General features: G+C 45.6%; 3 protein-coding genes across 4 annotated transcripts in view; 2 read left to right on the forward strand and 1 right to left on the reverse strand.

Moving 5' to 3' along the window:
• The first annotated feature begins 45 nt into the window (after positions 1-45).
• On the forward strand, positions 46-6,406 carry EXOSC1 (exosome component 1). Its single transcript, XM_008702455.2, has 8 exons — positions 46-191; positions 297-412; positions 2,757-2,831; positions 3,855-3,943; positions 5,092-5,125; positions 5,638-5,688; positions 5,819-5,903; positions 6,237-6,406. The coding sequence occupies exons 1-8, from the start codon at positions 161-163 to the stop codon at positions 6,341-6,343; spliced, it is 588 nt and encodes a 195-aa protein (XP_008700677.1). The 5' UTR covers positions 46-160; the 3' UTR covers positions 6,344-6,406.
• Positions 6,407-10,674: 4,268 nt separating this feature from the next.
• Positions 10,675-17,081, reverse strand: PGAM1 (phosphoglycerate mutase 1). The gene is made up of 4 exons (XM_040624483.1): positions 16,841-17,081; positions 13,227-13,501; positions 12,502-12,682; positions 10,675-11,788 (listed from the first exon to the last, which is right to left on the reverse strand). The coding sequence occupies exons 1-4, from the start codon at positions 16,977-16,979 to the stop codon at positions 11,619-11,621; spliced, it is 765 nt and encodes a 254-aa protein (XP_040480417.1). The 5' UTR covers positions 16,980-17,081; the 3' UTR covers positions 10,675-11,618.
• Positions 17,082-25,054: 7,973 nt separating this feature from the next.
• Positions 25,055-25,893, forward strand: part of RRP12 (ribosomal RNA processing 12 homolog) — a 42,450-nt gene continuing 41,611 nt past the window's right edge. For both annotated transcript variants that reach the window (XM_040624254.1, XM_040624255.1), the window contains exon 1: positions 25,055-25,347. The gene's annotated coding sequence lies outside the window, so the exon portion shown is untranslated. The remainder of the gene's footprint in view (positions 25,348-25,893) is intronic.

Genomic DNA, 25,893 nt, shown 5'->3' on the forward strand with positions numbered 1-25,893 from the left:
CCGGACTGGTCCCGGGGTAACCTGGGAAATAAAGTTTCCCGGAGGAGGCGCTCCCGAAGACCACGTGACAAATCACACCAGTTGGCGCGTTTCTTACTGTAGGACGGCTCCTGAACTTTGGCCAATAAGAAGTCGACTTCGTTTCCCTCCAGCGGCAGTCATGGCGCCACCCGTGAGGTACTGCGTTCCTGGTAAGTGTGCGGGGCCCATAGCGAACTCTGGATGGGATAGAGGCAGGAAGGCTGGATGGCCGACAGTTTATGGGGACCCGTGACTGATGCAGCGGTTTTTTTCAGGCGAACGTCTGTGTAACTTGGAGGAGGGCAGCCCGGGCAGCGGCACTTACACCCGACACGGCTACATCTTTTCGTCGCTTGCTGGCTGCCTGACGAAGAGCAGTGAGAACGGCGCGGTAAAGGGGCAGTTTCCCATTTCCTCCTTCTCTTCCTTTCTTTTAGGCTGCTTTTGATTTCGCGGTCGTTAGGCAGGGGCACTACGGATGCGTCTTTAGTGCGTGAGCAGTAGTACAGCTGGTCTCCGAGTTTCTTCCTGCTGAGGTGTCAGCTGCTGGGCACTTAGCCACCACAGACCAGATGTGTTGCTCTCGCTTGATTATATTGCTGACACTCGGGGAAGGAAGTTAGGGGACGAGCAGAGGCCGACTCAGCCCTGCAGTGAGCTGAATCTCGTCCGAATGTCGCCTACCTCTCCGGTTTCATCTTGCTTTGCTAGTCCCACCTCACTCTGCAGTCTAGTCACACCGGCTTCATTCACTGTCGCTAGTGGGGTCAGCTCTCTCCTACCACAGAGTCTTTGTACACACGGTATCTGGAGCACGCTCATCTCCTTAGCCTGTTTAATTCCTGTCTTTCAGATAGCCTCTCTAGTATCATTTTATCAGAGAAGCTATGAGCCCCTCTAGTCGTGAAAGGAGTTTCGTGAGCTTCTATTTTTTGTTTTGTTAAACTCTCACAAAGAACAGTATTTCTTTCCTTCCGTGTGCTCCTCTTTGCATATAATTAAACATTCAGTTACATGTTCCCGCTAGACTCTCCCCTTACTAGACTCTAAGTTCCATGAAAGCAAACGTTGTGGCTGTACCTTTAGTGCCAAGCACAAGGGCCTATGCTCAATAAATGTTTGTTAAATGCCTAACACTGTCCTCTGTAGTTCCAGAGGCTGATCCAGGATTAGCCCAGGATCAGATAAGCAGTCTTTGAAGGAGCAGCTTAAAGACAGGGAGCATAGTAGAAAGAGGATTCAGAATTAGAACATTTAGGTACTGGCTAACTAGACCTTGTTTCTGCTTTAGGTTAGAAACTTGATCTCTCTGGTTTTAAGTTTTTCCTCATATGTAAAATGAGAGAGTTTTTATTCAGTCAATTTTGGGAGTGTCTTTAACATATCTACGTTTATTCATTTCATAGAAATATTTATTGAGCATTTTCATGTGCCAGGCACAATGCTGATCTCTAGAGATATGGCAATGAGCCAAAAACACATGGTCCCTGCTATCAAGGGACACAGACATAAATTGTAAACAAGTAAATGTTCAGATTAGTGTATGGCTACAAATGTGATGACTATTTTGAAAGAATATTACAGGTTACCATGAGAACATGTAAAAGACAGGGGGCGCCTGGGTGGCACAGCGGTTAAGCGTCTGCCTTCGGCTCAGGGCGTGATCCCAGCGTTGTGGGATCGAGCCCCACATCAGGCTCCTCTGCTATGAGCCTGCTTCTTCCTCTCCCACTCCCCCTGCTTGTGTTTCCTCTCTCACTGGCTGTCTCTATCTCTGTCGAATAAATAAATAAAATCTTTAAAAAAAAAAAAAAAGACAAACCCACCGTAGTCAGCAGAAGTGACATTTAACCTGAATCTAAAGGATAAATGAAAATTGGGTAGGTGGGGAGAGCACAGTCCTGGCAGAAAGAATAGATTGAACACAAATTCTGAGATGGGAAGATGTATAATGAGTTAGTGAAACTGAAAGAAGGCCAGGAAACTGAAGCATAGTAAACGAGGGAGGGGTAAATTAAAGATGAGGTTCCAAAATATCTGTCTTGGGGCGCCTGAGTGGCTTAGTCAGTTGAGCATCCTTTTTTGACTCTGGATTTCAGCTTGAGTCATGATCTCAGGGTCCTGGGATTGAGCCCCGTGTCAGTGCACCCCACCCCCTCAGTGGGAAGTCTGCTTGGGATTCTCTCTCTCCCTCTGCCCCTCTCCCCATATGTGCATGCACACGCTCTCTCTCTCTAAAATAAATCTTTTAAAAAAATATATCTGTCTTACACCAACAGCCAATACCATGCTCAAAGAGAAAACTACAAGTATTCCCTTGAAATAGAAGAAATCAAGTATGGCCGTTATTATATAACATTTATTTGGAAATTCTAGCCAGTACGATAAAGTGAGAAACGGAAGTAGTATAACTTTGGAGGAGTTGAGTTATCCACGATGATAGACAATGGTTATATACCAAGAAATCCAAGAAAACCACCAAAAACCTTGTTAGAACTGATCTGAAATGATTAGATTATGTCTTCTAGTAGCATTCTTCCCTTGAAGAATGGTCCCTTGACCTTCCTATTGCCTAAAATTTCTAAGGCTGTCTGCTCTGGGCCCATATGAGTCTATAGTCCACCTGTCCTTGTGATCTCAGCTGTGGACCAAAGCATTCCTACATTACTCTTAAGCCACAGATACCTTCATGCAAGGCTTAGTCAGGATCTCACATTTTATTGTTTTCTCTATAGCTTCCTGTCATTTCTGTGATGAGAGAAACAGAGTCCCAATTACTACCAGATGTGGGGGCTATTGTAACCTGTAAGGTAAGTTGGTCTTAACCTCCCTACTTAGGACACTTGTTCAATGGTAAAATCATGATCATTATGGAACTGCACTGTCTAATATGGTAGCCACTAGCTATATGTGGCCATTTAATAGAAATGAGTTAAAATTAAACAAAATTAAAAGTTCATTTCCTCAGTCCCACTAGCTACATTTCAAGTGCTCACATACAGTTAGCAGCTGCCCTGTTGGCCAACACAGAACATTTCTATCATCACAGTGTTACTGGACTGTGCTGGCCTAGGAAGTTCTGGGATAGTGATCAGGGCAGCAAGGTTCAGGCACACGTAGTTCTTTCACTGAGCTGAGTCTCTGAGTATGCGGTTTGGGAAACGGATGTCAAAGGGTAATAAGGAGACCTATTTTTTAAGGTCTGGAAGCTGAGATCTTATTCTGCAGAGAAGCAAAAGACCTTATATTCTAGCATTCCTGTTAAATTTCATCTTTTAGGGTGTTTTAGGGGAAGTACAAATTAAGGCTGTACTGATCGATAAATGTAATATATCCTTACTCCCTGCCCATCCCACCTTCTGCCAGGTTAAATTAACTTGTAGCTCTTAGTTGCTCTCTTTATAAATTGTCCCAGCAGAAAATCTGTGTGTTATTCTCAAAATAACTGAAAAGGCAGTGATCCAAATATTATGCAGTGGCTGAAATGTACATTTAAATTCTGTCCACTCTTCAGGGCTCTTAGCAACATCTGTTAAAGGTCCAGATTTGCTGTAATGCCCTGAGTCTGTTTATGTTTGGCCTCTCTATTTTTCAAGATCTATTCCATATTATTTCATTGGATGTCCACAGTAACTTTATTAGGTTGCCAGAGTTAACTCTCATTCCACTTGACATATATCATTTATGCAGTGTTAAGTAGGAGTTAACTTGTCTGAAATTCTATAATTAGTAGGGTTGCTTGGACTAAAATCCTGGTAATTCTGACTTTCTTGCTGTCTCCTTGAGCTGACAACTGCTACTACTCTAATGCGGATCTTTTCTCTGTTCCACAGGTCTCTAGCATCAATTCACGCTTTGCCAAAGTGCACATCCTATATGTAGGGTCCACACCACTTAAGAATTCTTTCCGAGGAACTATCCGGTAAGAAGTATTCCTGTCTTTGCCTTTGCCTCAGCACTTGGAATGAGATTAGGATAGAACAGGGAACTAGAATTTTTAGGAACAATTACAGTTCCTATACCTGCCTCTCTGGGTCTCCTTTTTATGTTTTGATTCTGTCCAGGTAGTGTCCAAAGGAAATGTTATAATGTATGAGCTAGAACAAAAGGAAAATATTGACAAGATTGGGCTTTAAAATAAAATGAAAAGAATTGAGCTAAGCTGGAGACTAGTGATGCAGGATGATTTATACGAAACAAAGTAGAAGCCATTTTAGGAAGTATCTTCCTTTCTTTAATTTAATATAGTTTAAACCCAAGGATTTTAAGACATTAAAAAGGTTAGTGGGTGAGGGGCACCTGCCTGGCTCAGTCAGTAAAGCATGCACAAGTCTTGATCTTGAGGTTGTGAGTTCAGCGCCCACATTGGGTATAGAGATTACTTAAAAATAAAATCTTGGGGGCTCCTGAGTGGCTCAGTTGATTGAGCAACCGATTTGCCATTTCAACTCAGGTCATGATCTCATGGGTCATGAGACTGAGCCCGTGTTGGGCTCTGCGCTCAGCAGGGAGTCTGCTTGAGATTCTCTTCCTCTGTAAAATAGAGTGCATACTCCCCCCCCCCCACATGCGTGTTTGCTGTCTCTTTCTCTCTGTCTCTCTAAGATAGATAAATAAATCTTAAAAAAATATTTTAAAAAATGGTTAGTGGGTGAAATGGTAGATTTTTTTTTTCCTGTAGGTTCTTTGAGAAGGGACAAACAATTCTTGTGAGCTAGATAATTTAACTTCTGAGGCCCTTTCCACCCTCAGGATTCCATGTGGTTCTATAGTGCCTCTGTTCAAGCTCTTCTAAGGCAGCAAAGTTCCTTATTTTTTCCTGCCAAATTTGATCTGCTTTTCTCTAGTCAGAGGTATTGATACTGCTGCTCTGTGTGACCCAAGAATGGAAATGTGTTTTTCTCCTCCGGACGAGGACTTGGAATGCTTCTCTACCCCACTTCTCTGCGTGGCATTTGGGTCCCAGTTATGATTTGTTCTCTCTACTCTTGTAGCTCTTTGTCTGCTATGATTCTGCAGAATAATTCTTTCTCACCAATAATTAATCTTTCTGTTACTACTTTTTTATAGCAAGGAAGATGTCCGAGCTACTGAAAAAGACAAGGTTGTTGGTTGGTCCTTTTTCTTTTTTTTTCCTTATGATTTTAGGAATCTTGATCCTTTTAAATTATTTCAGTAAATTTCAAACATCTGTGGGAATGTAGATCCAAAGATCCAAGGAATTGTAAGGTGTTTCCTACTGGAAAGTGTGGAATTCACCTGTCTTTCTCCTTTCCCTAGAATTTTTGTTCACTGTTGACCAGAAGGGGATTAGTTTACTCCTTGCATTTAAGCCAAGTGTTTATTTCTTGCTGTTCCCTCAGATTTACTCTGGATCCTTTCAGAGCCAACTATAGTAACATTTGTCCAAGTCAGATTCTTGATCAGGTTACTGAATTAAAAATCTTTCATTCATATGATGATGCTGTAGAAGCAATAAAAGTTGTTGATTGGCTTGACTAATGATGACTTCCACCCTGTGGGGTTAAAAAGTAGATTGGTTCTACCAGAGGGGTAATAGTTTCATGTAGATCTGATTTAGAGCCATTACTTAACAATCCTGTTCTTTTTTTACAGGTTGAGATTTATAAGAGTTTCCGCCCAGGTGACATTGTCTTGGCCAAAGTGGTATCCTTTATTCCTAGCAGTCTTGTGGTCCTTTGTCAAAACAAGAAATAGAAGTAGAAAACAACTCAGGTGGCTATGGGAGGGAAGACTTATCACCCGTCATTTTCCTTTACCAGTGTTGTGTGACTAGATCTCCCTGGGTGATGCACAGTCCAACTACCTCCTGACCACTGCTGAGAATGAGCTCGGGGTGGTCGTGGCCCACAGCGAATCAGGTGAGTGGGTCCATGTGTCCACGTGCTTACCTTTCCCTGGGAGCTATGGTTTGGGATTAATCCACTGTTTTCTCTCGTTACCCTTGGTTTTTTTTAATTATCTAGGCAGCAATGTGAGTGTCAGTACTTACTACTGAGATTAGAATGATTCTCCTTATATAATTGTAATGGGGGACTCACTGCACAAGTCAGTGGAAAAACAAGCCTTTTTCTGTATGAGGTGGGGTTCACTAGGTTGCTTGGTGATACTTCAGTTCATAACCAGCCTTGAAAGGGAAGGGTCTTAGGTGAACATGCGGGGTCCCAGCTCCAAAACCAGCTCTTCCCTTCCAGGTGTCCAGATGGTTCCCATTAGCTGGTGTGAGATGCAGTGCCCTAAGACCCACACTAAAGAATTCCGGAAAGTAGCCCGAGTACAGCCTGAATTCTTGCAGACCTAAGAAGCCACATTTTACCCCATGGAGAGGGGTAAGCCGTTTCTAAGAGTACATGTATGAACCCAACATCAAGATGCTATTGTCTTTATTCAGACACTTGGGGTTGGCCAACAACCACCTTTAGAAAAATCTGCCAGCAACTTATGCTGTAGGTGGAATATTTTTCTTATGAACCTTTCAGTGGATTTCATTCTCGAGTGACCAATTTCTCTTTTGGACGTGCCAACAAACTATAATGTTGGAAATAGCCTGTTCCTTCTAACAGTCTTACAAATACATATTTTTTGCAGTGACAAAGAAAACATTTTTACTAAGAGGATTTTATGGTTTCTGTTGTCTTGAGTAGGGAGGGGAATCTAAAAAGCATCATGACATACATTTATTTTATTTATTTATTTATTTTTAAGATTTTATTTATTTGACAGAGAGACAGCCAGCGAGAGAGGGAACACAGGGGGAGTGGGAGAGGAAGAAGCAGGCTCCCAGCGGAGGAAACTGATGTGGGGCTCAATCCCAGAACGCTGGGATCACGTCCTGAGCCGAAGGCAGACGCTTAATGACTGAGCCACCCAGGCGCCCCCATCATGACATTTAGAGCAGGGGTTTGTCTGGTTGCTGACACCTGTTAACTGACATGTGTCAAGTGCTTGCTTATCTGGAAAGCCTAATCTCCAATCTGTTTTATATTTTTTATGTTGTTTTAAGCTTCCACTTATTGAGTTACATACTATGTGCCAGGCATTAGGTCAAGCACTTTATATATATATATATATCTCATTTAGAGAGATTACAGGTTAGTGAAAATTATAGAACACGTGATTTGGGGTGCATGCGAGTAGTTCTGAAAGTTATTAGGTGAACATAGTATTACTGATTTAGCGGGTACCCTGGGAAGTATTCATTAAATATGAACTGAAAAGAGGGACAGAGCACTCTCATGTGAGGTGAGCAGGGGAGGATCTATGCTGTGAAGTAAAAGGAATTGAAGAACTTAGCTAAGTGGAATGAAGATATTCAAGGCAGACAGAGAAGTGTGAGCAAAGTGCAGAAGCAGGAGTGAACATGCAAGTTTGGGGATGAGGAAGGGATGAGGGTTAAGTATGGAGAAGCTGCCGAGGGAATGGAAGGAAAGAATTAGAGATGTCAGTTCTTGAGATGTTCTTCAAGGAGCCCATATCTTTTATGTGTAGTGACAGTGGTTACAGGTGAACTCCAGAGTCAGCCTGCCTGGGTTTATATCCTCTAGCTGCTAGCCTTGAATAGGTTAGGTTGTTTTTTTCCGAGAAAATAGGATTGAGATCATTGTAGCTCCACATGCAGTTTGAAGAAATAATACAGAGATTCCTTGTACACCTTGCCCATTTTCCCCCAATGGTGACATTGAGCAAATTATAATATACTAAAATAATCAGGATGTTGAACCTCGATAGTAGTGTAAGTTATTTCTGTTTAAGTCTGTTTCCTTGTCTGGAATAGTATGATCTCATATGGTTATTGTAAGGAAGAAATGCCAAAGTTCCAGTACATGCCAGTATTATTATATGTTATTGTTATTATAGATCTTGTTGCCTTCTATCAAGTATCTGTCAAAATCCAGGCTTTATTTTAGACACTTTGATGTAGTTTGTTTAAGCAGTCTCCTTACTGGTAGAGGTTTTAGACTTTATAGATTTTTCTCTTATAGGCAGTGCCACAGAGAAAACTCCTGTATTATGTATCATTGTGCATGCCTAGGTTCTATGGCAAAGCAGATTCCTAAAAGTGGAATGCTGGGTCAAAGAATGTATACTTTTTAAATTTTGGTTAGATTTTCCCATGTTGCCTTGCAGGAAGATGCTACCAATTGATTCTCTGTACAGTGTTAGCCACTCTACTTATTTATCTCTGAACTTCCCAGTAGCCCTGGAATGTACTAATCATTTCTGCATTTTACAGAGAAATTAAGGCTTAGAAAAATTAGTTAACCTGCCCTAAGTCACAGACATCAAGTGGCAGAGTATTATTCAAACCTAGATCTGTCTTAATGTAAAGCCCAAATTCATTCTTTTGTACCATAGTTTCTCCTTTTTCTAAGTATTGACTAGAACCTTGGGCATGAAATTAGAGGCTCTCCAAATTGACAATGGTTCATTAATCGAGTGCTTGTTGGGACATCATTCAATAAATATATACTGAGCAATTACTCTCCCCACACTGTTCGAAGAACTAGAAGATAAAGCAGTGAACACGATAGAATCCTTTCCTTGTAGAGCTTACATTCTAAGGTGGAAAGACAGGTGATACGTAAACAAATACACATTCTAATAGTGTCATAAAGAAGAGCATTTGAAACAGCTGGATATGGGGCACCTGGGTGGCTAGGTCATTAAGCGTCTGCCTTCGGCTCAGGGCGTGATCCCAGCGTGTTACAAGTTAAGTTTATGTGCCTGCCTCCCCTACTAGCCTGAGCTTTTAGGGCAGGATTCTGTCTTTGAATCTCTGGTACCTGGTCTTGTGACTAAACATAGCAAAAGCACAATGAAATTTTTTTTGAGTGTTCTCATAGCTGACCTAACAGCTATGCCCAAATAGTGACGTTTAGTGATGGTATCTTCTCATCTACAAATGGTTCTGGAGACAAGGAGGATATTGTTTCTGTGCCTTGGAATAGTGATTGTCAGCCTGGGTGAGGTGAACTTTAAAACTGCCTACAAAGGGTTCCGCCCCGCCCCGCAGGTGATTATGCTTAGCTAGCTACCCTAGCTAAGCACGTCTTAGAAGGATAGTAGTTGTTGGCCTCCTACTGGTGTGGTAAATAATGCAGGCTTTCTGTTACGTTTTTTTTTTTTTTTTAAGATTTTATTTATTTATTTGACAGAGAGACAGCGAGTGAGAGGGGAACACAAGCAGGGGGAGTGGGAGAGGAAGAAGCAGGCTCCCAGAGGATGAGCCTGACGTGGGGCTCGATCCCAGAACACCAGGATCACACCCTGAGCCAAAGGCAGACGCTTAATGACTGAGCCACCCAGGCGCTCCTTTCTGTTACTTTTCTGCCCGTAAGAGTTCTATGGGGCGCCTGGGTGGCACAGTGGTTAAGCGCCTGCCTTCGGCTCAGAGCGTGATCCCGGCGTTGTGGGATCGAGCCCCACATCAGGCTCCTCCGCTATGAGCCTGCTTCTTCCTCTCCCGCTCCCCCTGCTTGTGTTCCCTTTCTCGCTGGCTGTCTCTGTCTCTGTCAAATAAATAAATAAAATCTTTAAAAAAAAAAAAAAAAAAGAGTTCTAGTCCACGAGTGAAGACTGCCATAAACTCAGGTGATGTCAGGACATACAGTAAGTAATCTGAGCTGATCCAGTCTGACTTTGGGGTGAAGAGCCTTGATCAAAGAAAATTATCAACTTTTTTTGGTCTAAGATTCAGTATAGGCTGGGTAAATTTAACATTCCACCAGACTGTTGGAGATTTAAATTACTAAAGCTCATCCTAGGGTTACTGTACAGATCAAGTGAAAAACTAGAGAAGCAAGATGATTGGAAGCATTTAAATTTAGAATAAGGACTTTTAGTTGAACATCTTTCCTCTGGGTTCCAGTACTTGGTAGCATATATTTGGCCAGTTTCTGCAGCTCTTTCAGCCTGTTTCTTCTGTAAACTGGGGATACCAGCCCTTTCAGAGGTGGTGAACATTAGAGACCGTATATAACGTGCTTCACCCGATGGCTGGCACACAGGAGCTTCGTGAGAGCTTCACAGATGGAGGGCGTTACTTCCTCCTCCTAGAAGAAAGGCAGTAAGAGCCTTCTCTTGCCTTGTAGGCTCTCTCATGATCCGACGACCTTTTCAAAGGCCTTAGAGAAAGGGTAAATGTGAGCCATGTCCCTTCCTAATTACATACATAATATAATCATACTCCTTTTCTCTTCCATCATTTTATAAGCTTATGTGTAATTTCTGAGAATGAGAAGTGTGAATCAAGTTTACAGATTTCTAACAGAAAAAGATTAGCTTTTTAAGGTAAACAAGCCTTTACCTTACTCAAAAGGCATAACGGGGTTTCAAAATTTGACTTTCCACTCAAGGGGTATTCAGTAACCAGCATCACTGAGCAAGAGCTGTAGAGGCAATAGGAATGGAGAGCTCAGCCAAGACAACCTGCCCACCCCCACCTCAGCTCCACTCCCCAATCTAAGATGGAAAACCTAGTAAGATACACCATCTTTGGACCAGGCTATGTAAACTGACTGGTTGTCCTAAAGCTCTTATTCTGTCATACAAGGACTTGGGTAACGAGGGACATTTCAAGTTTAATGTTCAAGCTGGCCTCACACAAGAGGTATCACTACATCACACAGAAGGTATTGCACATCACTCCTTTATTATACTGATCTGGAAAAAAGATTTAGTACAGTTACGCTCAAAATGAGTACTGGGCCCATGGCAGGGCCAAGCAACTGGAACATAATCAGAAACAGATACAGTGAAAGACAAACTTGGACATGATCAAGAGGCATCTCACTGCCATAAAACATTAAGGCAGGGGGAGGATTCTAAAACACACAGCAGGATGAACTCCTAGGCCTCAGAAGTCAAGAAGTTTATCCCACATTGGTGTGAGGAATGGCTTATTTTTGGATAATCACATGTGGGAATATTTCAACCGCCACTGGAAACCCCAGAAGGGTTTTTGTTTTGTATTTTATATATATATATATGTATGTGTGTGTGTGTACTTTTTTTTTCTTGTAAAAGTAAATGCAACATGTAAAACATTCAGATTGATCCCAATCTTCTGGAGCCAACTCTCTGGGGTCAGAGGGAAAATGACTGTTTTAATCACCATGCAGGTTACATTCATCTTCCACTGGAATGACTAGAGCCCCATGCCCCACCTGACTACAGAGTAGTATAGGACTTGCTCCTGGGAACACCCATAGGCTCTCTTGCTTCTCACTGGTCATACCTAGCATGGTTCCTTCCTATCTCCAACTCAAGCAGGTCCTTAGTAATAAAGCAGTAGCAAAAACCCCAACGTTACTAATTCTCTACTCTTGGATCAGAGTCTTCTCCCAGCTTGGACTGAGAACCCATGCCCCAGAAGTGCCATTCTGACTAGAATATATGAAGGAAGTGGGTGCAAGAAACAAAATGGCTAAATGAAATTAGGAACCACTGGTCTCCATCTGCAACTAAAACTTAAGATGCCTACAGATGTGGTCAGTGTGACATGTGCAGGGAAGAAGTGCGGAGGAATGGGATGGGCAGGGAGGGTATCCTTGGGAAGGTAGTCTGCCTGCTTGCCTTCACTTTTTGGCCTTGCCCTGGGCAGCCACAGCTTCCATGGCTTTACGCACGGTCTCTTCATCCCCCAGGAACTGCATGGGCTTGATGGGCTTCAAGTTCTTGTCCAGTTCATAGACCATGGGAATACCTGTTGGCAGGTTCAGCTCCATGATAGCCTCTTCGGAAAGACCTGAAAATACACACCATGATTAGCCAAGCAAGACACAAATCCACGTCACCCCTGCAGATGACAAAGGACTTCAGTAGGAATTAAAACGAGACACCCTTTCTGATATTTGTAATAACAATGATCTGTATTACAGATAAGTCACCCAAAGAATGCCCCCAATACTTCTCAGCCACTGAAAAGCAAGAAAAAAGTATAAAAGGTGTGTGCCATGGTTCTCTCCCCCAAAGTAGGGTTTGGAAACCACAGCGAAGCAGGACCATACACATCTCAAATGTCCTATGTAGTCCATCCAGCCTGCCAAAAATCAGCAATCTGTGCCTCTAGGCCTTCAGGCAAATTGAGATTCGTGTGTGAAGTTGTACCAAGCTGTGATTAAGGAGATTTTATCAGTAGTTTCAACTGGCAGTTCTAATCTAAAGGCGAGCATCTCAAACTATAATGTGTATGAGAATCACGTGGGAAATAGATGCAGCTTCTGCATCGGGTCTGAAGGGGGACCTGAAGTTCTGCATGTATAATAAGCAACCAACAAGTCTGTTTACAATGCTTTGAGGAAACAGGTAGCGGGTGACTAGGAGTCAATCTAGACTATCTCCAAGGTTCTCAATATGTCTGGCCTTTTCCTGAAGGTCTCCTTTGCATGAAGTAAGTCCCTGATTAGTGGCAATTTTGCTGTATCCCTCCTTGAGTGTTCCCCTGAAAAATCTCCATACCCTCCAGATGCTTGACAATGCCCCGAAGGCTGTTGCCATGGGCTGCAATCAGTACTCGTTTCCCCTCCTTGATCTGGGGAACTATTTCTTCATTCCAAAAGGGCAGAGCTCTGGCAATTGTGTCCTTCAGACTCTCACAGGAGGGAAGCTGATCTTCAGTGAGGTCTGCATACCTTCGATCCTAAACAAAAAAAAAAATTCCAAACTCACCAATTAGTAGTAGTTAACATCTATTCTGCCCACTTCTCATCCCCTAAGTCAAAGTGATGGATGAAAGTCTCTCACCAAGGCACAGAATAGAGGTGAAAACTTGGCAAAGGGGATAATTATTATCTTGCTGCTCTTCCTACCACCATTACTATTAGGAAGATTAACTATTCAAAAGAAACTTAGAAAAGAAGGGGGAAAAGGTAGGCACAATGCTCTTCCCAATTCAATTAATCTTGCACTTGGCTTAGGAAGGCCCTACAACTATGGATGGGTTTTATAAAGTATGTCAGTGAAATAAAAAAAGGAGATATATTCTTAGATAAATAACTATCAACTAAATCTTTTAACAAGTGGTCATTCCTTGGAAAAGGGGAATTAAAACAATTAACTATTTATCATAAATTATAAACTCAATGGGACTAGGCAGACACTAATAAAAAGCTAAGAAAAAGTGAGGCCCAGGACCCTAACCCGTGGTCCTAAGTGGAGTGAGCCAAACCCCCATTAGTCCATACCTTACTGATGTTGCTGTAGAAGGGATGGTCAGGTTCCATTGGAGGTGGTGGGACATCATAGGAACGCCTCCAGATCTTCACCTGGGCCTCGCCATGCTTGGCAGCAGTTTCTGCTTTATTAAGGCCAGTCAGACCTCCATAGTGCCGCTCATTGAGGCGCCAAGTCCTCACTACTGGCAGCCACATTTGGTCAATGGCATCCAGCACTGTCCAGAGAGTCCGAATTGCTCTCTTCTGCACTGAGGTGAAGCAGATGTCAAACTCATAGCCAGCATCTGGGAATCGTAAGTTCAAAGTGGTAAGTTAATCAGGTCCACTCTGGAACCAGAATTTTCTCATATAAATTTAACTAGTTTGTATACTCTAGCAGGAAAGACAATATTGCACCTTCACGGAAGATAAAATTTGTTGATTTATGTTATAGCTGACAACATACCTCCCAGTGGTTTCCCAATAATTCATCTAACCCAAGACCTAAACATATTGTCAAGTAACTAATCTGTGCCATCTGTGTGGCTTATCCTAAACCCCAGAGTGCTGTGCTTAAGCCCATTTTAAGAACTTATTTCTGCTCAATTCTTTCAAGAAAAGGATGCTTAAAAACTTCAAATCCCTTAGTAAATAATAATAGCCAGTATTTATAGAGAGCTTACCACCTGTCAAGCACCGGACTGTTTCGTAGTGTTTTGTCCTGATAACAGTCCTTGCAACCCATGCTAGAGGAGTTAAGCAAATCATTCAAGGTCACAGCTTACATGTGAGAGATTAAAACCCAGGCCGTGTGACTCCAAAATCCAACTCAAAACCACTATCTCTAGCTCCCTCCATTATTTTCCTAATCCCTAAGGATCTGGATGTTTGTATTTTAGTTAAAACAGTCACTTCTGACCAATAATTACTAATATATTTCAGTCCTAACTTCTTGTCTAGGGGAAGTGGATTTTAAGCCCCCAACAATCAGGACACAGCAAGAGCTCTTAGAGGATGCTGATTAAAACTTCAGTTTGTTGCCTAAAATAATATTTTCACTATGGAGTGGAAATCACATCACAATCTCTCAATCCAGTTTCTTTCTGCTATAGTCAAGTGCCAGCCTGTACCTACTTAGGTCAATGGCTAGACCAAGTTTAGGAGAAGCCACTCCCCGGAAAGAGCAAAAAGAGCAAATGCTGTGCACTGATTCATTTATAAATGAATCTCTCCTCCATACACAGTAGTTATCAAGGGGTGGTAATCAAGAGTTATACTGCCCCAACCAACAGGTTTCAACAATTCATATTTCATGAAAGATTATCCCCCCCTCCCACTTTAATAAGGAGATGGCCCTTTCTTTATGTAGTGTTTTCCTCCATGAGGCTAAAGGCCCTTTTCGAAATTCAGCACAAACTTTCCTGGGTATTGCTTTATACTGAGGTTGCCAAAAGTAATTAATGCAATGTGAAGTGAATTCTGCCAGTCATTCAACGAGAAAGAGGCCAATAAGAACTATGCTGATGGGGGAAGGGAGAATTAATCACCAGGAAACCCATCACTGCACTACCCACAAGGGAAAAGATGACAAATCTCATCACTGAGCTGCAGGACAAGTCCTAGTAGACTCCATTACCATCTCCTCCCTAACTCTAAGGGGAGGAATGGCTCCCCAATAAAGGCTGAGTCACCAGGAGGCAACCATCCATAGTGCAAGCCTCATCTCCCATGCTGCAAAGCTACTGGCTGTTTCACTGCAATTATTTCCACTTGCAATGGAGTGCCTCCCGTTGCATATACAAATAGGTCCCCCAAGGAGAAAAGTAGATCCCCTCAGGGCTCTTCCTTTAACCTGCCCATTAAAAAAAAGCATAGCCTAGGCCACTCCCAGAGATGGGGTAAACGGTGTGGTGTGGACCTCATCCTCCCCCAGAGGTAAGACTGCATGGGGAAACTCAGTTCTCACTGGCTTTCTCCTAAAACGATTCAAGAGTTTATAAACCCTACTGTGATTTAAAGCTCTCAAAGATTTAATATACTTACTTTAGATTATTATTCAAAATGGTCTTCACTCAGATTTCTGCTTTTAGCCTTTTTTAATATAATCATTTGTGATGCCCATAACAGATATTAAGATTTTTAAATGAGATTTTTCTAACTAATGCTACCAACATTTACTTAAAAACTGAAATGGGGGGGGTGCCTGGCTGGCTTAGTCACAAGAGCATGTGGCTCTTGATCTTGGGGTCATGAGTTTGAGCCCCACGTTGGGTGTAGAGATTACTAAAAATAAGCGTTAAAAAAAAACTGAAATAGGGTCTGTTAAAAAGAAATTACAAGTTTGACCATTTGATCAGTCTTTTAGGGTACAGCTGCAATTATCTTTGTCCTGGGCTAGTCCTCAGCAAACCACCACAGACCCATACAGTTCTTCCTGCCAGACAGGAGAGAAAATGGCCTCTTTTACCAGCACTTTCCCTTTCCCAGCCTCTCCTAATGTCAGTCACACCAGGCCATCCCAAAGCATTCAAACACACAGCCAGCAGGATTACATTTCCCACACTTCCAAACCTTTGCTTCTTTTCAAAGCACCTACAGTGAAGGCAAGAAGCTAGAGTAACCTGAGGCTAAATACCTCTTCCACATCCAGCATCAATGACCCTTTTAAATGGCTGCTTCTATGGCCAGAAGTTAGAAGGGAGCAGGGCAGGATCTGCCCTAATCATCAATAGAAGAACCTTCTCAGACCACAGAGATTCTCCGAGTTGCTGAGAATGCCTCCTTATAAAAAGCATTCCAAAACCACAGAGAGCCACTCCCCCCCCCCACCCCCCCCACACACACCCAGCGGGGGCAAGCCCGGGTAGGTGAGTTGATCTCACTGCCTCTTCCACCTTTGCCCAGAGTCTACCTGTTACTCAACCCAGAACTGGAGCAAGCGGGATGGACTACGAATAAAAAGATACGACCTTGAACAAGTCATCTATGCAATCCTCACTTTTCCCAACTATAAAAGAGAGCCAGGGAGCATAGAAAAGAGGGGGATACAATCTGTCTTCTTTATGGAATCGTGCACAGGATGAACTCAAATCCTTCATTCATTCCTTCGCTCAACTACATCTGAAGATGAAGTTTGGACACAGGATTTGTGCGATGCTGCTGAACAGCAAAGGCCTACATAAGCACGTGGGTTTCTGAGGCCCGTTGGGCCCCCCGGGACCACGTTACTCCCCCACAGCCAGGGACAAGCGTGTGGCCTGACGCTTCACTAGGATCCGCAGCGACCTCTTGAAAAGGCTTGGTTACGGCTGCTGGAAGACACAGGGCATCCAATGTAATAACCCGTCCCCGAGTTACTAAATGCTCAGACTAGAAAATGGGAGAATTTCGCAAGGTGGTGTCGTGGAGAACGCAGTGGGTGATGGGGCGACCGCCCGTGGTCCTCTTCCCGGCGCGGTCCCTCACTCCACTGCATGACCTTGAGCAAGTCGACCCCCCCCCCCCAACCTGGGCCCATTTTGTCAATTACAAAATAAATTGCTGGAGAGCTGAAGCCCAAGGTCAGCCCTCTCCGGAAGGGCGCTGGGGCGAGCCAGGCGGCCCTCACCGAGCAGCCCCCACCCACAGCCCGACCCGCTCCACACCTCGCAGCGCCTGCCCGCCACGCTTCGCCTCCTCGTGCCCGGCAGGGCTCAGGTCGGCGTCGTACCAGCCGCTAAAGCGGTTCTCCAGGTTCCAAGCGCTCTCGCCGTGCCGGATCAGCACCAGCTTGTATGCGGCCATGGCTGCGGCTCCGGGTGCGACACAGACGGACTCGCCGAGATTCCGGAGTCGTTGCCCGGCCCCAGCCGCGCCTGCGCGCTCGCACCCCACCGCCCGGCTCCCGCGCACTTGGTGGAGCAAATCTTTCCACTCGCTGGGGGCGGCCCGCCTCCCGCCAGGTGTGCGCATGCGCCCCGTGCGATCGCCGCGGCCGCTGGGGGGGAGGGGTGCGCTCGAGGGCGCCAGGGCGCATGCGGTCTCGGCCGCCGGCCCCTGGTCGGCAGCGGCAGTCACGGAGCGCACGTAAGCGCGGAAAGGCGGCGGGACTTTCGGGCAGCGCGTGGCGTGTGTACCCGCGGTGGCGTTCGAGAGCCACCCTGTTCTCCTAGTGTTGCTGTTATTCATAAGCTGTTTGTCAGAATAAAGTGGCCGTTATCATTTGAACCGCGCTTAGCTGCGCTAGGTCACTTTGCCATTCGTACGCAGAGTTTGATTCACACACCTGTGTTCCAGAATTCACTCTTCCATTTTATTGCTCTGTATCTTTGGGCAGGTCGCTTAACCTCGCCCAGCCTCATTTGTGAATGGTCATAATACTTAGCTGGTGCCTATCTACCTGGAACGTGCTCAGTCAATGGCCATTACTAGTGCTCTCTCATTTTAGTGGATACTCATTTCCTATTTTACACGTAAGAGAGCTGGCTTTGACTGCTGGCTTCAAAGTCCTGCTCTTTGTAGAAACACCGGGTTGTTTATCCCACCTCTTCGGGTATCTCCCAGCCTCTAGTCGGTGCCTCCTGGTCCTCCAACAGTGACGCAAACTCTGGACCCCCTCAAACATTCCAGAAAGAGGAGAGTCACTGCCTGTTCCTCCCCTACACACCCAATCAGCAGTTTAGTATCTGCTTATCTGGACAGCTCTCTGCTGCCCTTGCCACTGATTCCTGGTTTATTTCAAACTAGCCACTTTATCAAGCACCAAACCAGGAGTCAGTCAGTGGGCTAGAGCCAGATTTAACATGGGTTTAACGTGTTTTCTGCCCTTCACAGCAAGTGGAGTGTAAATAAGACCCGCATGTAAACGGCCAACAATGAAATTGTGCTGTCTGCTATATTTAACAAATATAAAAAAACCTATGTACCAGACAGTGTTATAAATGCATTACAAACATTAACTCATTTAATCCTCATATCCTCATAATGATCCTATGAGGCAGGGATTATATTTCCTTATTTACTGATGAGGAAAATGAGGGATGAAGTAAACTGCCCAAGATTACAGGACTCAGGGTTCAAGCTGAGGCTGGCTCCCAAAAACCCTGTATGTTCAGACTCAGAGAAATAAATTGTCCAAATTCACAGCTTAGAAGTGGAGGAGAAACCAAAACTAAAACCCACGCAGTCCGAGGGCCTAGGGTGCTCTCTAACCACAATGCGCCTGCCCCCCTCTTTGCAGCTGGGAAAAGATGGAATTCAGTGACCAGAGAGATGACCAGAATGAGGTCCAGCACTAAAAGCTACACCCAGAGCTCACAGAATCCCAGGGTTACAAAGCGAGAACTGCCTTGGAAGGCCTTCTGTTCAAGCTCCCAGCACGGCCCACGTGGGGTTCCTTGAAAGACTCCATCTTTGCAGGTTCTCCTTCTGTTTGCTCGTAGTGCTTGGTCATGCCAACCCGGACACCCAGGCTCTCAGGGAGAGCTTTTCCAGCCTTAACCTTGGCTGCTCAGACTGTACTTTTCGCCCTTATCCATACTCCCAGTCATGGCTCCTGCCATGTCCCTTTCTCCTCCTGCTGCTCTCTGCTTCAGGATTTCTGTGCTTCAGTCTAGTTAAGGTCTCCCATTTATGCAATAAGTAGGAGGTATAAATGGGAAGAAACCTGAGTTCAAATATGTCTCTGTTTCTGATTACCCATGGGTCTTTTTTTTTTTTTTAAGATTTTATTTATTTATTTGACAGAGATAGACACAGCCAGCGAGAGAGGGAACACAAGCAGGGGGAGTGGGAGAGGAAGAAGCAGGCTCATAGCGGAGGAGCCTGATGTGGGGCTCGATCCCATAATGCTGAGATCACGCCCTGAGCCGAAGGCAGATGCTTAACCGCTGTGCCACCCAGGCGCCCCTACCCATGGGTCTTAAGATGGGTCACTCAACTTCTCGTCCTCATTTCCCCATCTGTAAACTGGGTTAATAGTCATATTCACAGCCACCTAAAATGCTGTTGTGAGAAACAAGTGAGATGATGCATGGGAAGTGCTCAGCACTGTGCCTAGCAAAAAGTCATAATAATAATAAATGCATTACTAACATTAACAGTAAATGTTACTAACAGTGTGATCAAGAAGGCAAAAAGATTTAAGGAAGGGCACCAATTCAAAGGGTATGAGTCTGGGGGTCCACGGACAGATTTCCGTTCTAGCAGGATACCTGGTAGGGGATGGCTTACCCATTGGGATTGGGACTGCGCAGATAACTAGGATACTTTGGGGCAGGAGGCCAAAGGCATCTGTACCACCAGCCTTGGGAAGGAGCCTGGGCATACTGTTTTATTCCTTAACCAATCCCTTCTGCCTCCAGAAGGCATCTCTCGTTTCCTTGGAATTCTAGGGAATTCTGATAAATTTATGCACCTCACTTATGGGATATCTTCCTTCAGTCATCAGAAGCTTTTTAGGTAGGCATCAGATCAACTCAACTAGAAACTCCTTGAGGACAGGCACCGCACCTTAACTATTTCATACACACCCCACACACATGTACTTATTGTGTTGCCTTTGCCCTTGGTAGACTCTCTGAGTGTCCCTGAGTGTCAGGGCTGGGAGACCTTGAAAATCGTCCACCTCAACTCCCCACCTCCTGCTACTTAGTTCACATGTAACAGAAGAGGGAAGTGAAGTGAACCATTCAAAAAGAGCAGGAGATGAGCACGGGACCAGGTACATCAGTGAGAAATCAGAGGTGATCCACAGGGAAGGGCCCCAAAGTTGGGGCCTCCAGTGTCAGGAAGTAGGGCAGGAGCCTGGAGAGATCGGAGAGTGGGAGAGTGACGGGGATGGGAGGCACTGTGGGAAGACCCTGAAGGCTTGCTTTGCAGCCAGAAGCCAGAATTCTTGGGCAAAGATGGGGATTCACTCAGCCTCAATCACAAATCTGGAAAGAAGCTTAGAGCCTATCAAACCAAGGAGATTTCTCAAATGTCAGTCAAAGGTAAGGATAAATCAGTGGGGTTTGTCCTCAACTATTTTTTTTTTTTAACCTTGTTATCTGTACTGAACACACAACACAGAGACATTTGTCAGGGTTAATTCCTGGGCCCGTCTAAAGAACTGCGTGGATACAGGAGAGAATGCATACATCCTGAGAACAAAGCAGGAGTGAGGGGCCGATTGCAACTGGGGTCTTGCTCTAGCAGCAACCTGAGGGACCTACTTCACAGCTCCTAACCAGGTCACTGCCCTCACTTTTTGCCCTGCAGAGGGCAACTGTGGCCAATTAAGACCCTCTTCCTGCCTGGAGTGTGGGGGTGGGGATCTGTGCTCCAGACTTCTCAGCTATCATCTCCTGGGCCAGGAGCAGTCATTAATAACAAGCCCTCATCTCCACCTGAGGCCTCCAGCCAGCCTCAAAACCCCAAACTCTTAGGGCAGGTAGCTTTTCTTCCAGCACAGTGCTTTAATTCCCCAGGCCTAGGGAAAATCTCAGGACTGTAACAGCTTTCAACCAACCAGCTCTTGGTTAAGCTGTTACAAAAACTCAGATAAGGTTAATCAGTGGGCACAGCCCTATTACCCTCCACTGTTCATTAAAACAATAAAGGCCTCCCTCAGCCCTCCCTCCCCATTTATTTTTTCCACGGAAGCATAACTCCGTTATCAGGCACCGAACATTCAGTGAAGCACCCGCTTTAGAATTGAAGTGAGGCAAACCAAATTGTTCTCTGCAGGGTTGAAGGAAGGGCAGGTGCTGTCTGGCCCACAGGGATCCCTGGCAGGACACCCCAGGTCCTTACTTGTGGAACATCTTGTGAATTCATGGCCTGCTGTTCAGATGTCCCAGCTCAGCTGCTGTCTGAGGAAGACAGGATTTCTGTCTGAGAGAGAGAGTGAGCCCAGGTGATCGTAGCTAATGCCTCAGAACTCTGGGCTTGTAAGAAAGGAAGAGCGCTTCAAGGAGGCCCGAAAGTCCCACTCCAGCCCTCTGCAGTCGCCATCTGAGGACAAACAGCAGGAATAAGTGTGGCTGGAAAAGAGAGAGGACAGCGCTACTGTGGACTTGTGTCTTCCTACAGCTGCCCTGACAACACCCTTCCTTCTCTGTCCTCGAAACCCAGCCTCAGACTTGAGTGTCTGGCCCAGCAATAGTACAAGCCCTTCTCTCTGGATTCTGGAAACTTCTGGTCTCTAAACTGAAACTTCCAGCCACAGGGGCGGGGTGGGGGGGTGCCCTCCGCCTCTAGGCAGTGTCGTAACTACGATGATAAAATGGCTCAAAGCAAGGGCAATAAGCAAACTTTTTGACCCTTCTATTTTTCTTCACATAGAACTGTTTTCCTACTCTATTTCTTTGGATGAAATTCTAAGTACAAAACAGGCAGACACTTTGTTATTTGGGAATAGTTCATATTAAGTTTAGTGAAGGACTGAGAGATTAGTGGTCTGAGTTAGTACGGGATCTCTGAGAAGCAGTTGCCCAGAAAGGATTTGCATAAAACGCATTAGAGGAAATGCCTGAGACAGGAAATGGGGAGGTGACAGGCTGACAGGGTAGGTGTGACCCAAGTGAAGGAAGGAGGAAAGGAAGGTTGGGTAGGTGGAAGCATCTGGACTGCGGTATGTTTCTGAGGAAATTCAGGAAGACCATGGAGGAATCCTCAAGCCCAAATCACTCTTCAGAGCAGGCCTTGCCTTCGCATCCTTGTCACAGGGATACTAAGTCAGGGCTGGATGCCCTGTGGGCAGCGTGGCCTCTGTCTGAATGCTGTGAGGGATTTCAGAGTGACACAGCTGGGGCCATGGGTCAACCAGCTGTATGAGATCTGGGGGATGTATTCTCATGGTCGTGCACGTACATTCAATAAATCTGTCAGAAATGTTTTTATGTCCGCACTTAGTGACTACTTACTGACTGACTGAGGAAAGTTATCAAAGGGGCCTGTCAGCCAATAGCCGGGTGGTCAACCAGGTTTCCAATATGCCTGCTAAGGATTTTGCTGGGGGTAGAGCAGGGCAGCTGGTGGCTGTCACATACCTGAGCACAGTGGAGGAAATGCCTGTTTCCTGGAGGTGCCAACAGGAGCCAGCTCAGGGCTGTCCAGTCTAAGAAATGTGGACAAGAAAGAACAATAATCAGAAACCCACGTGAGTTTCTCAAATGGATAAACATGGAGTTACCCTATGATGCAGCAAATTCATTCCAAGGCGTATACTCAAGAGAAATAAAAGCAAATATTCACACAAAAACTCGTATACAAATGTTTATAAAAGCATTATTCACGGGCGCCTGGGTGGCTCAGTTGGTTAAGCATCTGCCTTTGGCTCAGGGCACGATCCCAGGGTCCTGGGATCAAGCTCCGTGTCAGGCTCTCTGCTCAGTGGGGAGCCTGCTGCTCCCCCTGCTTGTGCTCTCTCTTTCTCTCTCTGGCATATAAATAAATAAAATCTTAAAAAAAAAAAAAGCATCATTCACAAAAGCCAAAATGTGGAAACAAGCCGCATGTCCATCAGCTGATGAATGGATAAACAATATGCAGTAGATCCAGACCATGGAATATTCAGCCATAAACAGGAATGAAACGCTGATACGTGCTGCCCGGATAAACCTTGAAAACAGTACACTAAGTAGTCAGACACAAAAGGTGACATAATATATGATTCCATTTCTATGAAATGTCCAGAAGAGGTAAACCTATGGAGACTGAAAGATTCGGGCTTGCCTAGTGCGGGCGGGTTGGGGGCTGCTACGTACAGGACACGCAATTTCTCTGTGAGGTGATGAAACGTTCTAAACTTGGCTGTGGTGATGGTTACACATAACCGTGAAGTGAACTCAAAACATTAAATTGTGCAATTTAAATGGGTGAAGTAGATGGTATGTGAATTATATCTCAATAAAGCTGCTTAAAATAATCTGTGAGGTGGGGCACCTGGGTGGCTCAGTCGGTTAAGCGTCTGCCTTCGGCTCAGGGCGTGATCCCAGAGTCCTGGGATCGAGCCCCACATCAGGCTCCTTCTCTGGGAGCCTGCTTCTTCCTTTCCCACTCCCTCTGCCTGTGTTCCCTCTCTCACTGGCTGTCTCTCTCTCTGTCAAAAAAATAAATAAAATCTTTTAAAAAAATAAAAATAATCTGTGAGAGCCTAGCCACGAAGAGCTATCGCATTGCTGAGAGCAGGGAGGGGGGAGCGGGGAGAGCTTGGGAGCACTGACGGGCTGCTGAGCTGCAGGAAGCAGCAGTCCTCTTCTCCTGCCAGTCCTGCCGCAGCTCCCCATCTCCTCAGGTGGCTCCCGGGGTGTTCCTCAGGGTGTGGTTGGGCCAGCATGAGTGGTTCCTGCGGAACCAACTGAGAGATGTGAAGGAGGGATGAAGGCGAGGTCTTGGTGGCAACAGGGACAAAAACGTGAAGGTCTAGCCTCAGGCCCCAAACTCTCTCCAGGCACCTCACATCTCCTTCCAGACAGGTGACTGGAAGTCAGGTATCTGGATCCCATTTCTGTCTTCATAGGCCACCCCAGGCCAGGGCCTTCCTGGCTATGCAACTAATTTTTCTCCCTGATCCCCATCTGGTGAAACACTCAGCCCCAGGACACTGGAGGGAGGTGACAGACACCAGACCTTCCTACCACAGCCTGGAACAGGCAGTGGCCTCACCCCAGACAGCCTCTAAATTCTCTGGAGATCTATCCCCTTGTGCAAACACAGTCACTGGTAAAGTGAAATGCCCTTGGGAGGGTGAATGGTTTGAGTTAGCCTTCACTTGAGGAAAAAAAAGTTCTCATTTTCCGAAGTTTGTCCTGTTTCCATGGCAACAAGGAACCACCACAAAGGGTTTTAAACCATTTAATCAATGACAGCTCATCTCTCTTTTACTGAACAATGACAGTTTGCCTCAGTGGCCACACTTCTGTAAGCCAGCCAATCAGCAACAGCCACACTCTGCATCGCCAACCAATCCCTAAACTCTGCCTCCTCCAAGTTTGTCTGTCACTGACCTTCACACCTCCCAGCACCTTATAGAAGACACTTGCTCCCCTCAAAGAGATTGCACCCTAGAGGCATTGCTCTGCTCTCTGTAAGTAATAGATTTACCTTTTTGTTCTATAAATGGGGGGGGGGGGTCTCTTCCCTAGACACACTCATATTCTGGAATATCCCCTTCCTGGGAGTAACTTCTCCTCTCTTCTAGGGCCATTGCTGCAGTGTTGTTGGTGAATTAGAAAAAGGTCAACTCTTCTAGACAAGGCCCAATGAAGACTGGATTTCAAATCCCTCAGCTGGGAAATGAAGCAGTCCACAGTTTGCACAACCATACACAACAACCCTGCTCACCCCTCATAACTGGTCAGCCGATGAGTGCTACCTACTAAATACATTTTCCAATCTGTCACCTCCTCTTTACCCCACTGCCGCAGCCTTGGTGTCAGACCTCATCGTTTCTTGTCTGAACTGGTGCAGGAGTCTACCTGATGTCCGTGACTCCGGTCCTGCCTGACCCTCGAGCAAACATCTCATGCTCTGCTGGCCCTGCGCCTTTACAGTCGCTGTTCCCTTGGCTTGGCCTGTACCTCCACCACCACTTTTCTGGTCAACCCTGACTCACCCGACAAGATTCAGCTCCAACCTCACGGCAATGGACTGAATGCTTATGTCCCTCCTCCCCAAATCCCAACCCCCAGTGTGATGGTATTGCAAGGCGGGGCTTACGGGAGGTGATGAGGTCATGAGGGTAGAGCCCTCATGAATGGGATTGGTGCCCTTATAAAAGAGACCCCACAGAGCTCCCTGGCACCTTCTGCCATACAAGGACACAGCAAGAAGACAGCAGTCTGTGAATCAGGAAGTGACCCCACCTGACACTGAATCTGCCTACGCCCAGCCTCCAGAACTGTGAAGAACAAATTTCTGTTGTTTATAAGCAGCCCAAACAGACAAAGACGGTCCCCTTACCCCAAAGTTGTCCCTGACTCTCTTCCTAGGCACCACCGCTCCCTGCCAGGCTGGGGCCTCCCACAGCCCCTGGGCGTAGCTGGATGATTGCCTGCTCGTCACCCCCGGCTCCCTTTTCTGCCTTTTCAACCAGCCTGTGGGTGCTGCACGGGAGAGCGAGTAACCAGCCGTTCATCCTTCATCTCTTTGTAGCCAGTCGTTAGGAAGGACAGGACCTGCGGACAAAGTAAGTTACAGTTCCAACTCTACCACTTTATGCTGTTGAGAACTTAAGCAAGTTACTCGACTTTTCCCAGCTTCGGTTTTCCCGGCTGTAAAGTGTGGATAACAATAGCACCTACTTGGCACCTTTCAGGAATAGGGGAGCAGGGATGGAGGCCTCATGGGTCTGGGTTCTCGGTTGAGGTAGAGGGAGAAGACAGTGGCTATATCCACAAAGCCCGGAATGCGGTGTCATTACCTCCAGACTCGTCACCGTTAACCCAGCCTGGGCTTCACGACAGGCACAGAAATGGATTCCTTAACAATAAAAAAGTAATAATACAGTTTCAAAAAAATAATAGCCCTGACTGCACAGCGCGGTTGTGGGGACGTGGCGGGAGGGCGCAGGCGAGACGCCTGGCCCAGCGCCCAGCTCTGGGAGCGCCAATCAACGGTGGTATCGTTGTTACTACCGTGAAGAGTCCCTGACGCAGAGCTAAGTGTTTTCTCCCTCTCCTCCTCTCCCCACAACGCCCGACATACTCAGCAGTAATGTGTATCGGTTGAATAA

The sequence above is a fragment of the Ursus maritimus genome, unplaced genomic scaffold (genome assembly GCF_017311325.1).
Source record: "Ursus maritimus isolate PB19 unplaced genomic scaffold, ASM1731132v1 scaffold_7, whole genome shotgun sequence".
Lineage (NCBI taxonomy): Eukaryota > Metazoa > Chordata > Mammalia > Carnivora > Ursidae > Ursus > Ursus maritimus.